At 44.7% G+C, this 14,337-nt stretch overlaps 1 protein-coding gene and 1 long non-coding RNA gene across 5 annotated transcripts in view; both read left to right on the forward strand.

Annotated features, from left to right (window-relative positions):
* Positions 1 to 391: 391 nt before the first annotated feature.
* On the forward strand, positions 392 to 5,432 carry LOC135330196 (uncharacterized). The gene is made up of 2 exons (XR_010392034.1): positions 392 to 702; positions 4,781 to 5,432. It is a non-coding gene; the product is annotated as an uncharacterized LOC135330196 (long non-coding RNA).
* A 5,052-nt stretch (positions 5,433 to 10,484) lies between these two features.
* ATP2A2 (ATPase sarcoplasmic/endoplasmic reticulum Ca2+ transporting 2) overlaps positions 10,485 to 14,337 on the forward strand; it is a 49,211-nt gene continuing 45,358 nt past the window's right edge. For 3 of the 4 annotated variants that reach the window (XR_003261363.2, XM_064521989.1, XM_026114630.2), the window contains exons 1-3: positions 10,485 to 10,840; positions 11,933 to 11,950; positions 12,041 to 12,123. Coding sequence is in view for 3 of the 4 variants with exons in the window: in XM_064521989.1 (XP_064378059.1) it covers positions 10,723 to 10,840; positions 11,933 to 11,950; positions 12,041 to 12,123 (219 nt within the window). In the remaining variant the exon portion in view is untranslated. The remainder of the gene's footprint in view (positions 10,841 to 11,932; positions 11,951 to 12,040; positions 12,124 to 14,337) is intronic. The other variant, XM_026114631.2, reaches the window with a different exon arrangement.

Here is a 14,337-nt window from a genome sequence, read left to right on the forward strand (position 1 = left end):
AATGATACATGAGCTCAAGACAGAGCCCTAAGGCCTAGGCCTGAAGGAATTTCAATCGTTCAGAGGTCTGACAGAACATGAAAAAGTGAAGAGAGAAATACGCGGAACATGTTGACATTGCTAAATGTGAGAATAGATGGACGTTATTAGATTCATAGAAATAGCATGGGGAGGTAGAGGTGCCTGTGAAATATGAACTGGAACAGTAGTGATTTAGACTCATTTTGCACAGGTGTGAAGAGCTACATAAGCATTGTTCTAGCTAATGCTGCCATAAGAGTCCCCAGATGAAGGCAGCACCAACCAGTACAGCCGAACCAATGTGGGGTAGCAACAATGCTTGCTGTATTCTCTGAATAACTGGTGCAGACATTCTGGCTGTCACACCTAAATTATTCCTGGAGTACCTGGTGCTCCTCCTCCACCGGCTGCATGGCTGACTGAAGCTACAGCCTGGCCCTAATTTTGCAGCTAGTCTGAACAAGCACAGTAAACAGTTCAAAGCATTCCTGGCACCGAGGAGCAGACATAAGCAAGAAATGTCTTTTACCAGTCGATATCCCAAAACGACAGAATATATTTTCCAGTTATGAACTGTGGAAAAGAATTATGAGTTATGAACTCCAGATAGACAGTTTGTACTGTACCTTCCATTTCAGCCAGAGATGTGAAACAGATTCTTGAATCTGCAGTCAGAACAAGGTAGGACAACGCTTGCTAATGCTTTTGCTTTCTGTTTGTAGAGACCGGAAATGAAAATCTGTTTTCTCCACAGTGGAGCAAATTTTAATCCAAGCTTCGTTTTACTATTCTGTTGAAGACAATGTAATGCAAATATGTCCGAAGTGCTAACTTGGGACTGCATATGTTTTTCACTTTTTCTGTACTATAAAAAAGAAAATTAGATTACTTCATATTTCATTTTCCTTAATCATCCTCTCATAGCTCATATTTCTCTGGCTGTCTGTGTATCACTATGCCATCTGTGAAGGTTGTAGCTAAGTGCCATTATCTTTGTTTCACAAGTAGGGCACAGAGAGACAACATGCTTATACACATAGGCCAGGGACAGACTTAGAAACAGAACTGTGGATTGTTAGTTCTAATCCAGAGTTTATTAACAAAAAATGCAATTATAAACCATGCAGCATCCTCATCTGCTATGCACTTGGATTTAAAACATTACTTTGCCCCCATTCAAAGACACATCATTTCTCCGATTGGCTTTTTCTCAGAACTATAAAGCTGGAGTATAAAAGTGTCCTGAAAAGTCCCAACTGAATTTCAGACGAATATCAGAAATAGGGAAGGATATACATGATACATGCAGAATATGTATCTAGGGAAATCACAGAAGATCTAATTTCCACTAGTTGGTTATACATAAATTATTTAGGCAATCTTAGTGAGTCTGTTTAGCTGGAGGCAAAGATATCTATTTTAGGTGCACTTAGGGTCAGGATTAACTCATGAAACTTGGATGGCATTGCTCATAAAACAGCTAGAATCATATCAGCAACCTCACTCACAAGTGAGGCAGTCTCATTTTTGTTATCACTTTTAATTCTTTTTTCATTTTTCCTTAACAAATAGGACAAGTTTTTTTAAAATCATGTGATAAATGTCTTACAAAACTATACTAGAAACTATTTAGGGTGACTGGCGAAGAAACAGGACTGAGAGCCAGGAGACTATTTCTATTTCTAGTTCTGCCGTAGATTGTGTGACTGTGACTTTGAACCTCAGCTCCTGTTTTTGTGAAATGGGGATGATAATACTTACTAGTCTCTCAGGGATATTGTATAATACAATTTTCATTAAGATTTATGAAATCGTTGAGATCCTTGATTAGAAGAAGTTGCAAAAGCAAAGTATTAATCAAGTAATAGTAATCACAGTATCAGAACTAGTATTAATAATAACAATAATGTTTGTTAGTGTTATTAATATTAAATTATAATCTTGATAGCACAGTTCTCTTAAAAAGCCCAACCTGCTCATAGCAAGAAGATCATAGAAGCACACTTCTAAGAACAAGAATGCTGCCAGCAGAGTTTCAATGTGAGAGTGGAAAAGAATTCTTGAAGTTCTCAGTTTGAGTAGGTGGTAAAAATGAATGCCTTTTCAATAATGCTTTGTGACATAGGAGCAGAATTGGCTTTAAGAGCTTAACAGTATTTTTAAAATATGACTCAGGAGAGGTGTTTTTTTTCTAAGGGAACTGAAAAAAAAAAAAAAAAAAAAAAAACAGGAGTGAAATAATCTTTTAGAAACCCAGAACCTTGAAATAAAACAAGTACTGTAGGTCAGAATAATTTGAGTGAGCATATAACATGCATTGACATAGAAGAAATCTATGCATAAACAATAGAGAAAAACAGGTCTCTTCTATTAGAAGCCTTGAGCTCTGACAAGTTAATAGTAAAGATCTTTGTTCTTTCAGTGACCAAAAACGACTACAGGTCATTCATGAGGTTAAAGCCCCTGCAACAATGTATCTTCTTCATGAAATAAATAAATCGATTGTATTGAATGGTAGAAATGAGGTGAGGAAGTAGAAACATGAATATGGCAGTTATTCCACTAAAGAAAATGTGTTCAGACTTGGTTAGAGTCACATTAATAGAGCGTGAAGGCAGTCCAACGGTTCCTCTTTTCCTCCTGAACAACCCATGTTAGGAAACAGTTGCAAAGAGCTTAAGAGGGGTAGGGGAAGGTGACAGGCACAATGTAACTGCACCCATTAATCTTACCACAGAAATACCGCCTTTTTAAAACTAAAACCCACATGTGCTGTGTGAATCATCGATTCATACGCAGATTTCTGATGGACCAAAGCGGAAGCATGCAACTGCTAAACCAAACAACATTTGGGTTTCATCTCTAAATTCATCTTATTTCATGGGAGAAAAAAATTAAAAGGATTTTAAAACATTTTGGAAACTTTCAATAAATTACATAACTAGTAAAAGAGCTTCTTTGATGGTATAGGAGGATTTTATCAATGTGTGAAAACCCAAGTGTGTCACTTCACTATGTCAGTAATAACTATGTATGAGTTTGGAGGAAATCCTCCACAAGATACACAGAAAGTAACTTCAACTTGTGTCATATCACAAAATGTCACAAGTTTAATAAAAGCGGTAATCATGTGCCATTAGTCCCCAACAATGGTTGAAAATGAAGTAATCTCTATGACTAAAAAAGGCTTTTAAATCTTGCCTTATTGCTACTCACCTACATGGAGCATATATGGATGTCTTCCCCTCAATCTTGGAAAGCCACAGTCTGACTTGTCAGTTTGATTCTGTAAATACATGAAATGACAGCCACCCATTGCATAAGGGAATTGTTTGTTATTGTTATACAGTACTATAACACTAAAATAAAAGAAATATATATTATTTATACCACATTGATTATAGTCACTGATAGAATCAAGAGATGTAAAAAAAAAAAAGGTTTTAAAATTCAGATGGTTCAATCTGATCTAAGAGTCTTACTATACAATGCCTGAGTAAATAGCTTATGTGCTCAACAGCTCCATAGAAGGTGAAAAGATAGAAAACTGCCACCACTGAGCTACTTTTTGGTTGCCACTGATGTTCACAGAGTAATATGAACATGCTCTATAAACATGGCTGTTTGTGTACTTTCCTTGAACATCCCCTTTTCCTTCATCCATCTCATCACAGACAAGACCATGCAAAGCATAGGGCATGAGTGCTCTCCATTTTGTTTTCCTTTCAGCGCAGAAGACTTTGGTTCTATTCCCATAAATACCTATGAAGCAGGAAAGGAATTTCAATTTATTGTGCCCCTAGAGAGGGATACAATGGTACTATAAATCTACAGTAATTATTGCCCTGCCTTGCAGCTGCTGGTTTCCAGGACTTGTCATTATCCCATTAAGTATCAGACTAACTCACTTGAACCTAATGAATGTAGCATCGGTGTGTATTACATGTTGAAGAGACTGCAAGGTATGCTCTGCACCATGTTAGCATTTTGCATCTAATATACTCAAGAGCCACAAAAAGAAACCATCCTATGCAGTTAAATGATGTTTTAATACTATATGAAACTTGGCTGTGTTATATGTGTGTATATGTGTCCAACGTGGAATCAGCACTGTTCTCCTGAATGCCAAAGACCATGAACTGATAGCTTCAAAATTTGATTTTCTTTACTCAGGAAGTGTTATCCCACGTTCTACAGCAAAATAGTTCAACTGCCATTGTGCTACTAAGTTCCTTGGAGAAGTACTACATTGTATGACAACAGCTATGACATCCCAATTAGTCATCAATTTGTTACAGATTTAAAACACAGGGCAGTTCTATAACATGTTGCCAACAACAAACTCTGTTATTTTATAAATGTCATTGCTGACCTCACACATCCCTGCAAGCTTGGTAGTATCCCTAGCCCCTTCTACAGATAGTGAAATTGAGATCCAGGAGCACACGAGGGCTATTTCCAAAGCAAAAAAAAAAAAAAAAAAAAAAAAAAAAAAAAAAAAAGGCAGCTGGCTGAAAAACTAATCAGAATTAGACCTTAATTAGATGGAAAATTCAGGTCAGGATGAGAACAGGACTCAAATCTCATGGGCACAGACCAGTGCTTTATTTCTAGAGTTGTGCATTTTTTAAGATAGCAGTCAAGCTGATTTCCCTTTAAGAGAATTGACTTGGACATTGAATAAGGATAAAACTATTTTTTCAGATATGCATGATGGATCTTAGTTCTGATATAATGTTGCTTTCTCCCATACTTCTAGATCTCCCACTGACGTCACTGTTAGGATAGACAGATTTTTCCAAACAGGGGAACAGATACGATTGTGGCAAATATTCTTCAGTAAGAAACCAAGTGACTACCAGTGGGACACAGAAAAAAAAGAAGACAAGACATGCACCAAGCCAAACAGCGATCTGTTATAGCGAGTGCAACTGAGATCAGAATCCGACTCACTGTCTCTTTTACACTGTCAAGGCAGCAGGCAGCTTCTCCGTGCAGGAACGGTGATCCACTTCTAGAAATCTCCCAGCTGCCACACCATCCTCTGTGTTCAGTCTCCGGGTCTCCGTGGCAGTCAAATTCTACCTGCTGGTAGATGAAGCACACGGGAACATGCACTGCCTAGGAGTAAAAATGATAAAGAACGAAGTCAGATCATCTTAATTATCTAAATTCAAACTTACATTTAATGACTGGATTTTCTACTGGGTTTGCACAACTGCTTCATCTCAACATTTTAAGCATTTTGCTGTTTAAGCCATAAGCTTCTTAAAGGGGGAGAGGGGAAAAAAGCCCTTGATATAATACCATGAAATCAAAGAGCAAGCTGACTGGAAAAAACAGTTGCTATATTTAAACTGCATTATCCTATCACAGAACTGCAGTTTTAAAGCCTTTCCACTTTGATACAGCACTTTTGTGGTATTTTTATATATTTTAGTAGATTTCAAGTAGCTGAAACATTTTAATAACTGTAATTTAAGAGGAATAAAATAGTACTGTAGGAGGAAGAAGCAATGCCCTCATTTGTCACTCATGAAGCCTTGTATTTGAAATCAGCTGGGGTACATAAGAGCAATGAGTTTGGTGGTCTCAGCTAGGCCCCATTAAGCAATAAGCCAATCTGCAAAAATCACCACGTAATTTGGTACAGTCAAGCAGAATGGTAAAACTTTATCTATGTCCACTGAAAGAGATCCAGGTCTGAAATAGGAAGGGTACTGCAGGTCAGGACTCAGGTATATTGGCTCAACAAACAGATATTTTGTGTAGTGCCCTTCTGTGCTGCTTTAGCTGTAGCAAAAACTATTAATCTTTTTCTTTGAAACTTGAGCTACAAAATATACATTTTTGTGTGTAGCAAGAGACAATTCACATTATAACCAGCAGTTCTACTGTGAATCTGCTTTGCAGCAATATGGATGAATTAATGTTATTGCAATTTGAAGGACTGCATCCTGCAGTCCTCTCTCAAGCCAAATTCCCATTTACTTTAATTAGTAAGCATTGCAGGAACAGTTTTAATGCTGCTGCCTGATGTGTTGGCTTCTTATTCTAATATATTACAGTCAAAAAAGATAGTGGGCCAAATGCATGAATGGCGTACTTCCATTATGTGAATGGAATTTCATCAAGGACAAAGCTGGCCCATTTTGTTGTGTTTCTTTCCAAGGTAACACTCTGAAAACAAACTGCAACTTCACTTGGTAGTAGCAAAATAAATTGGTTTCCTTTTTCCTTACAGATGGAGAATGTAAAGTCATCTGCACCTGCTGGAAGCATTAATCTCCTTGGAAGTTTTCATGGGCTTGTGCTGCTTAGTAGGAGCTGAGATGACTTCATTCTGATTTAGGTCAAGATAACCATCTTCTTTAAGAGACAAGACAAATTTGTTAGGAAACTTTATGAATCCCTGGAGAGCGTCGGGAAATAACACTGATTTCAGTTCACAATACTAAATTTATGTGATATCAAATGATGCCAAAATTATCAGGTACTGATTCTGCTACAGTACCTGCCTGGGTATTCATAGTTCATTCTGCACTATGCTGTCCAGACCAAGCTACCATATCTGCAAATGTTTTTTAAATGTGCAACTGTCAAAAATGATTTGGAGGGTATCACCTGCATAGAAATCCCCACTGGTTAACTAACATCAATCTTGCACATCTGTGGAAAGGTATGGAAGTGATCATGAGGGAAATGCAGAGCTGCTTTCTGCAGTGACACTCTGGAGGAGAAAGACTGGTAGAACAGTCCTCAATTCAGTCCTTCTTCTCGCCAAATTCACTGACCTGTAACAGCACACAGGGCAGCAAAAAAAAAAAAAAAAAAAAAGGCTTTATACTTTCAGTTTCACTTGAAATGTTCAAAAGATGCAATACACTGGGAGGTAAGTCCTCTGTTCTCAAAGTATAAGAGAAAAAGCAGGAAAATGGGATTGTTAAACTGTAGCTGAACTAGTGAATCTCATATAATCCTGGAGAACGCCAAGAGCTCCCCAGCATCCACCACAACACAAACCATTTGAACTCCTGGTAGTGTTTCCGTCTGTTAACAAGTGAGACTTAAAGGACACATCTCCTTTATCACACACTCTGCCAAGTTCTAACTGCACGTGCCACGGTTCTGGCATGCTTAAAATAAGTTTCCATAAGCCTTTCGAAGAAACAGTCACAAAAAGGAAACTAATAATGACATATAAAGCGTACTATCTAACCTAGGCATCTAACATCTTTTGTACTATCTAAAAATTATACTTAAAAATGATAAGAAAATGAAGTGCAGGCTTTTCAGGCACTTTACAGGGGCTCTTATATATGAAGGCTGGTAAAATACACTTGCGTGTAAAACCATTGGTGTGGTGAGTGTATGTTTACAGAAAGGTTCCATATAACGCAGGCCACGTGTTGCTGTGCTGGAAGACAGCGATCTGCACAGGCATAGAAGCACTGTGCTGTTAGTCTGTGAGCCATGTTAATGCAAGTCGCTGGGGTTATTGCATATGCATTGAGTGTGGGAAATGATGAATTTTTTAACATTGCATATGCACATAATATGGGATTGAGTTTATTACGCAGAGAAGTATTTGAAGCTGTACAGAGGTGCATATGTGTATATTTATATGTTGGATGATACTGAAAGCAGGTCCGGGGTAGTGAGGTTTGTGGCAGGCGTTGCTCAGTGCGCGGGTGTTGAGCGCACACCTGCTGAGGCAGATACCGTTTTGCAAGAGTCCCAGATGCCAGGTGCATGTGCACCTTGCGATTTCATATATGGTTTTTTGTTGATGGGGTCACACGGTCACACAATTTCAAGGAAAGTATTAAAACAAGATAAAGAAGGTACAGTCAGCTGTGCATAAACTGTCATGCTGACATGCTTTCCCTCTGTAACACAGGGTGTGTCTAATGACACACGCGGTGCCATGCGGTGGTACCAGAAGCAACGTAACTGTATTCAGGCAACAGTTAGCCACGCTGATTAATCCTGCAGATAGGCAAGGTAAAATTAATATGTGCAGAGCATGGAGTAAGTAACTCTCATACCTGAACTAGGTCATCAAAGCTAAATTAGAAATTTCTATTCAGCACTGCCCTGGGTAGACATGCTGTCAGTTTATCCTCATCTGGGTAGCAGCTGGTTACGCAGGCATTTCTTCTGTAGTCACACGTTTGCTAGACAGCACACAGGGCAGTACATCCGCTATAACCTTCTAAATTTTTATTGGTTGCCCCTTGTCCTTACTCCTTTTACCGATTTAGAGGTAAGACTAAGACATGTTTCTTCCAGATCAGGATATAGTTTCTTACAGCCAGCACTATACTGTGGGTGGCTTGTAATAGTGATGGATGTAGGGACTGTATGTAGGATCTGCATTTATGTAAGCCAGCACATATGTGAAGATCAGCTTTGATATATGCACATGCATATACAAAAGATGCAGAACACTGGCCCGCACCGAGTGCTTTCAGGGGAAGGTGTCCGTACTGCGAGTCGTGTTGCTCGCTGTGTTGCGTATGCACCGCTGGTGTCACTAATGGCAGCTGGTGCTGATCTTTCTGCAGCTTGTATTGCGCCCATTGACGTCTCTGTGAATTACTGAGTGGCCGAATCAGTCAGTTTTCTGTGTCATATACTGTTTTTTGGGTCTGTATCAGTTACTGAGATACCGTGCAGAGGAGAGCTGGTATCTCACGCTGCACACACCACTGAAATCACTCTGCGCAGTTACACCTCCTCACCTTATCTCCGCGCGAGCCGGGCTGAGTGTGCGTGTCGCTGTTATGCCGGCGGGGCCGGTGCGGTGGTGCAGTGGGAATTTGGGAAGTTGGGCAGAGCTCGTCGCTCCGGGCCAGAGCAGGCTCCCAAAGCGGGGAAGGGTTGGGGGAAGGGACCCCTGAGGGGCTGCGGTGGAGGCAGACGGGGCCCACGGTGCACTCCCCTTCCACGTGCCCCCTCTCTCGCTGCCGGTGGGCCCACAGCTAGACGGGACTCCTGTCACGACAGAGGTGGGGCAGCCCGACACTCACCCTTTGGCTGGACAGGGCTCCTGTCGTGACAGAGGTGGGGCAGCCCCATGCTCACCCTTTGGCTGGACAGGGCTCCTGTCGTGACAGAGGTGGGGCAGCCCCATGCTCACCCTTTGGCTGGACAGGGCTCCTGTCGTGACAGAGGTGGGGCAGCCCCATGCTCACCCTTTGGCTGGACAGGGCTCTTGTCGTGACAGAGGTGGGGCAGCCCCATGCTCACCCTTCAGCTCGATGGGGCTCCTGTCACGACAGATGTGAGGCAGCCCCATGCTCACCCTTTGGCTAGATGGTGCTCCTGTCGCGACAGAGATGGGGCAGCCGCACTCTCGCCCTTCGGCTAGACTGGGCTCCTGTCGCGACAGGGGTGGGGGCAGCCGCGCTCCAGGCTGCCAGTCCTGTCACGACACGCGCCGGGGGCAGCCCCGCGCCACCCGCCCGCGCTGAGGCGCCTCCCGCGACGCGGGAGGGAGCGAGGCAGCGCGGCCTGCAGCCCCCGCAGGGCTCGGGCAGCCCCCGGCCCGGCGCGGCCGCCGCGCCGTCCCTCGGGCGCGAGGCGCGGGTTGAGGCCGGGACAGAGGGCGGCCGCGGCGGTTCACGCCGGGGCAGGGGGGGCGGGAAAGCGGCCTCCCCACCTGCAGGCCTCTCCCCCGGCGGAGCGGAAGCGCCCGCGCCGCCGCATGAGGCCCGCAGCGCCCGCCCCCGCCTCCGCCCCCTCCCGCGAGCAGCGGGCGGGCGGCAGCGCAGCGTAGCGCAGGGCGGCTCCAGGCGCCGCCGCCGCCGCCGCCGCCGCCGCCTCCTCAGGGCCGCGGGCGGGGCCGCGCCTTCCCCCCGCCCCGCGGCCCGCGCCCCGCCAATGAGCGGCGTCCACATGCCGCGGCGGCGAGAGGGGCCCGGGCGGCCCAGCTCCCATAAGTTACATTAGAGCAGCCGCCGCCGGTGCGCGACCGGAGCGGAGCGGGAGCCAGCGGCGAGGCCGGGCGCGGAGCGGGCCGGGGCGGGGGGGGTGGGCGAGCCCGAGTCGTGTCGGCGGCCTGCGCCGGCCAGGGGAGGACCGGGCTGCCGGGGGGGCATTTCGCGCCCTTCCCGACGGAGGCGAGGCGGGCGGCGGGGCAGCCGGCGCCCTCTTCTCCCCCCGCCCGCGGAGGCGAGCGGCGGTGAGGCGCGCCGCTGTCGCCCTGCGCGGGGGCGGCTCGCAGCCCCGCGAGGCGGCAGGAGGGGCCGCTCGGCCGCCCGGCCGCGGCCCGCCCCGCGCAGCCCCCCGCAGCCGGCGCCGCCGAGCCCCCCGCGCTCGCCCCTGAGGCGAGAGCGGCCGCGGGGGCCCGCGCCTCTCCCCTCGCTTCGGGGGGGCGCCTGAAGCCGCGCGGCTCGGCGCCGCAGAGGCGGCTCGGCTCCCTCGGGGGGCGTGTGGGGTGGGAGGGGGGTGGGGGCGTTTTTTCGGGCGGCTTTCGCCTTTTTTTGCCGCCCCCCCTCGCCTTTTGGGGAGCGCGAGGCGCGGAGGCGGGCTCGGGGGGCGCCTCTCTGCCGCCGGGGAGGTCTATGGTGGTAGCAGCGGGGTGGCGGGGCAGAAAGCGAGGCGCCGAGGGGGCTGAGGAGGGGGCTCGCCGCGCCCGCCGCTGAGGAGGAGGAGGAAGAAGAGGCGAGGCACCATTTGCTGCTCCCTGCCCCAGCCATGGAGAACGCTCACACAAAGACTGTGGAGGAAGTTTTGGCTTATTTCGGTGTCAACGAAAGCACCGGGCTCAGCCTGGAGCAAGTGAAGAAGCTGAAGGAGAAATGGGGCTCCAACGGTAGGTGCCGCGGCCCCCGCGCCGCCTGCCGCCCCCCGCCGCGGGGATGCTGCCGCCGGGAGTCGCCTCCTCGCCCCTTCGCTCCCCCCTTTTTTTTATCCGCCCGGTTCTGCTTTTCGCCCGTCCTCGGCGGGGCCCTGCCCGAGGCCTAGCGTGTCCGGGTGCGCGGAGCCGGCATCTCTTGCAGGACTCGGAGCGAGGGAAAGAAGATGGCTGACTTGAACTCCACCTCGTGGGCTCCTTTCAGAGCCGGGGCTGCGCGGGGAGGAGGATGGCACCTCCGTCCCCTTCCCTCGGCGCTGGGACAGCTTCCAGTGCGAGATGAAGCGCTGCTTTTTTTTCCTCCTTTTTCTCTTTTTTGGGGGTCTGTCTTGACCTTCACTTTCCCCTGCTTTGCAATACCCTTATTTCATTTTCCTCTTTAGAGTCAGGGCACAAAATGCATCTGATTTTTTTTTTTCTTTGAATCCTTATTGCTTAGCCCGCCTAGCCCCTTTTGAGCTCCCCCTGCGAGGGTGTAAAACAAAAGGCTATGAGAAGATTATATGCTTTTTTTCCCCCCCTCCCTCTAACACGGGTTTTGTGCCTTTTGTGTCACTAAACCTAGTTGTAGGGAAATGCAAGGGGAGAGCAGAAATAAGAAAATATTCGCAAATCGAGAAAAGAATTTGACATATTTTGAACCAAGCCGTGTGGCGCTTTTTTTTTTTTTTTTTTTTTTTTGGTGGATTTGGAGGAAAAGCCTTGTCAGAAAGCCTTTGAAAAGCTTTCTGAGCCTTTGACCCTTTGTGTGCAGCAACAGCAGAAGTCACACAGCTGCCTGGAGTGATGACTTGGCTGAATTATAACCCTTAGCAGATTCCTGCTAACCTGTATGTTAAAATGCAAGATTATAAGGTCTATTCAAATCTTTTAATCAAAAGAGCCACCTTAATGGGGCTTTTAGTAGGGCTCTGAGATCCGAACCAGTTGAGTGTACAATTCGGAAGCAATATCTGCTGAATACCTTATAAATGCTATAATATTTCTTTAATGATTTCTTTTTTCTTTTCTTTTTTTTATATGCTTCCTGGAAAAATCTGTGATTGACAGAATTACCAGCTGAGGAAGGTAAGCATGTTCATGCAATCTTTGCAATTCCTGTTGATAATTTATCGCTTTCTTATGCGCATAACTAAGCGACTTTGTTACATGTTGCAGGAAAAACCTTACTCGAGCTTGTGATTGAACAGTTTGAAGACTTACTAGTTAGAATCTTGTTGCTGGCAGCTTGCATATCTTTTGTAAGTATGAATTGTTTTTATTTCTTAGGCTTCTGTATCTCAGGCTCAGGAGCAGTGTCTGTTTCAGCTTCCATGAACTATACACAGAGAAGTTACTCTGCTCCTCAAAAGATAGAAGTATAAGATGCAAATTAAATTGCATGCTATCTCTTAAATTAATTGTCTTGTGGAGGCTATTTTTTGTATGCTGAAAAACATAATTTCAGGCAATCTTCCATTGCATGACTTAGAACTACATAACTGCACTAGACAGATATTAAAGTATTTCTCATTCAGCACAGCTTATTGACTCGAGGTGGGATTTCCCAATGCTTTTGTTGGCTTTAAAAACTAACCTTGAGTAAGTAAGCATTTAACTGGTCATTCTTCTTGCCTTTGAGTTAATCGTTATCAAGCTCAATGTATAATCATTGGAAGACATTTTTGGATGCAATGCAGACTGTAAATAGAATTTACATGGCGAATATTCCAGTTGCCTTCCCTTCCTGATAATAGCAAGGTGACAGTTGTTGCTTTTGACAGTGACAAGAATGATGACGGCAGTGATGGCACCATTGTTGACCAAATTTGGTAACTGACCTTTGGACAGTCTAGTCATAAAATGGACATCTTGCCTTGCATACAGGATTAAAAGAACAAGAACACTAACTTAATTTTTTAAAAATGTGTTTATCCAGTTTCTTTACATAATGTGCAAAGGATGTGCATTTGCTGAAAAACTGGAAAATGAATCAAAGATGAAGTGCAGAAAGGGAGATGAAGGCTTGTGTGATTTGAGGAGCTGGAGAGCAAAGAAAGCGTGCGGAATACTAAGCTGTTTAGGTAGAAGTAAAAGTTGATAGGACTTTGCCCTGGAGTTTTAATTGACTACTTAAAAAATGCTAGAGCTCTTAAAAAGGGGGGGGCGAGGTGGAAACTGTGCTGACGCTTTTGCCAAAGGCGAGGTGATCGTGATGGACAGAGCACTCTGAAGCTGCGCTGTGTGTTTGGCGGGGAGGAAGAGGAGATGGAACAGGGTCTTGCTGTGGTTGCTGCAGTATACTGTGTTGCTTGGTCTAGACCAAGGGTGGCTTCAGCTATCCCCAGACTGACACGTTGTTTCAAAGCATTTGGGTTTTGGTATGCGTATACTGTTACTGCTGAGCAATGATTGGTGGCATTGATCTTGACCATGGAGGCAGATGTGCTTTACTTGCTCTGCTGTTTCCTGGGGAGGAAATAAGGCTGGCCATAGAAATTTGAATAAATGGGTTACTCAAGCGCTTTTCTCTGTTCTCTTCCCCATTCTCCCCTTCCAGTGGATGAAAAGGGGATGTATTTTTGTTCCTGAAGAGTTGGGAATGATGCGCTTGTTAAATGAGATAAGTGACAGTAGAGAATTCTGTTAGCCTTTCATTCCCATTTACATTGTTTTTGTTGTAACTAAATAAGTGAAAAATCACTTCACTTATCTTTAAGTTTTGACTGCTGAATGTGAATATTCAGTATGATACTAAATTGACAGAGGTCATATACACTGCCGAGCATACTTTACAGACTTTATTAGCAACTGGATTAAATTCCTTTTTTCAGTGTGTTTAATTTTTTTCACCCAAGTAAGGGGAGACTACAGTCCAGTGGGGTGAGGTAGATCTGGGTTCTCTGCTTTTCTGTAAGTGACCCGTCGTGTGACCTTGGGCTACTGCTTTGCCTTTTTTATGCCTCCTCTTGAAGAGTTATGGCTACCCACTGTAACAGTAGGTTGGGAGAAGTGAGCATTTTTTTCTTCAAATATATTTTTAATCAAATCTAAAAGAAGAACACAACATATTTTGATTTTGGCACTTTTAAAAGCACTTCCCTCCTCATTTTTTCCAGCATTTTCCCTGTTCAGAAGATGATCATCTGTTATCTGTTTTTCTTAGGGGTTTTGACACTTGTGCTTGATGAAAGCATGCTAGAGGCTTTTTGTAATAGCTGTAAGGAACTGCTGAGTATGTTGATATAAAGATTTTATTGCTGCAAAAATTGGATATAATTAACTTGACCTCTGGTATTTCTGGAAATGCTTGAATAGAGTATGTAGCGATGTTAGGCTTGTGGACAGTAATTGCTCCCTGAGAATACTTAAACAATACATAAAGACTGGAATTGTATACAAAGATAAGATTATAAATTATGCTAAGTCAGTCTTAGGATAGAACCACTTAATGCTAAAGGTTAACTTAAAAGACA

The sequence above is a fragment of the Dromaius novaehollandiae genome, chromosome 17 (genome assembly GCF_036370855.1).
Source record: "Dromaius novaehollandiae isolate bDroNov1 chromosome 17, bDroNov1.hap1, whole genome shotgun sequence".
Lineage (NCBI taxonomy): Eukaryota > Metazoa > Chordata > Aves > Casuariiformes > Dromaiidae > Dromaius > Dromaius novaehollandiae.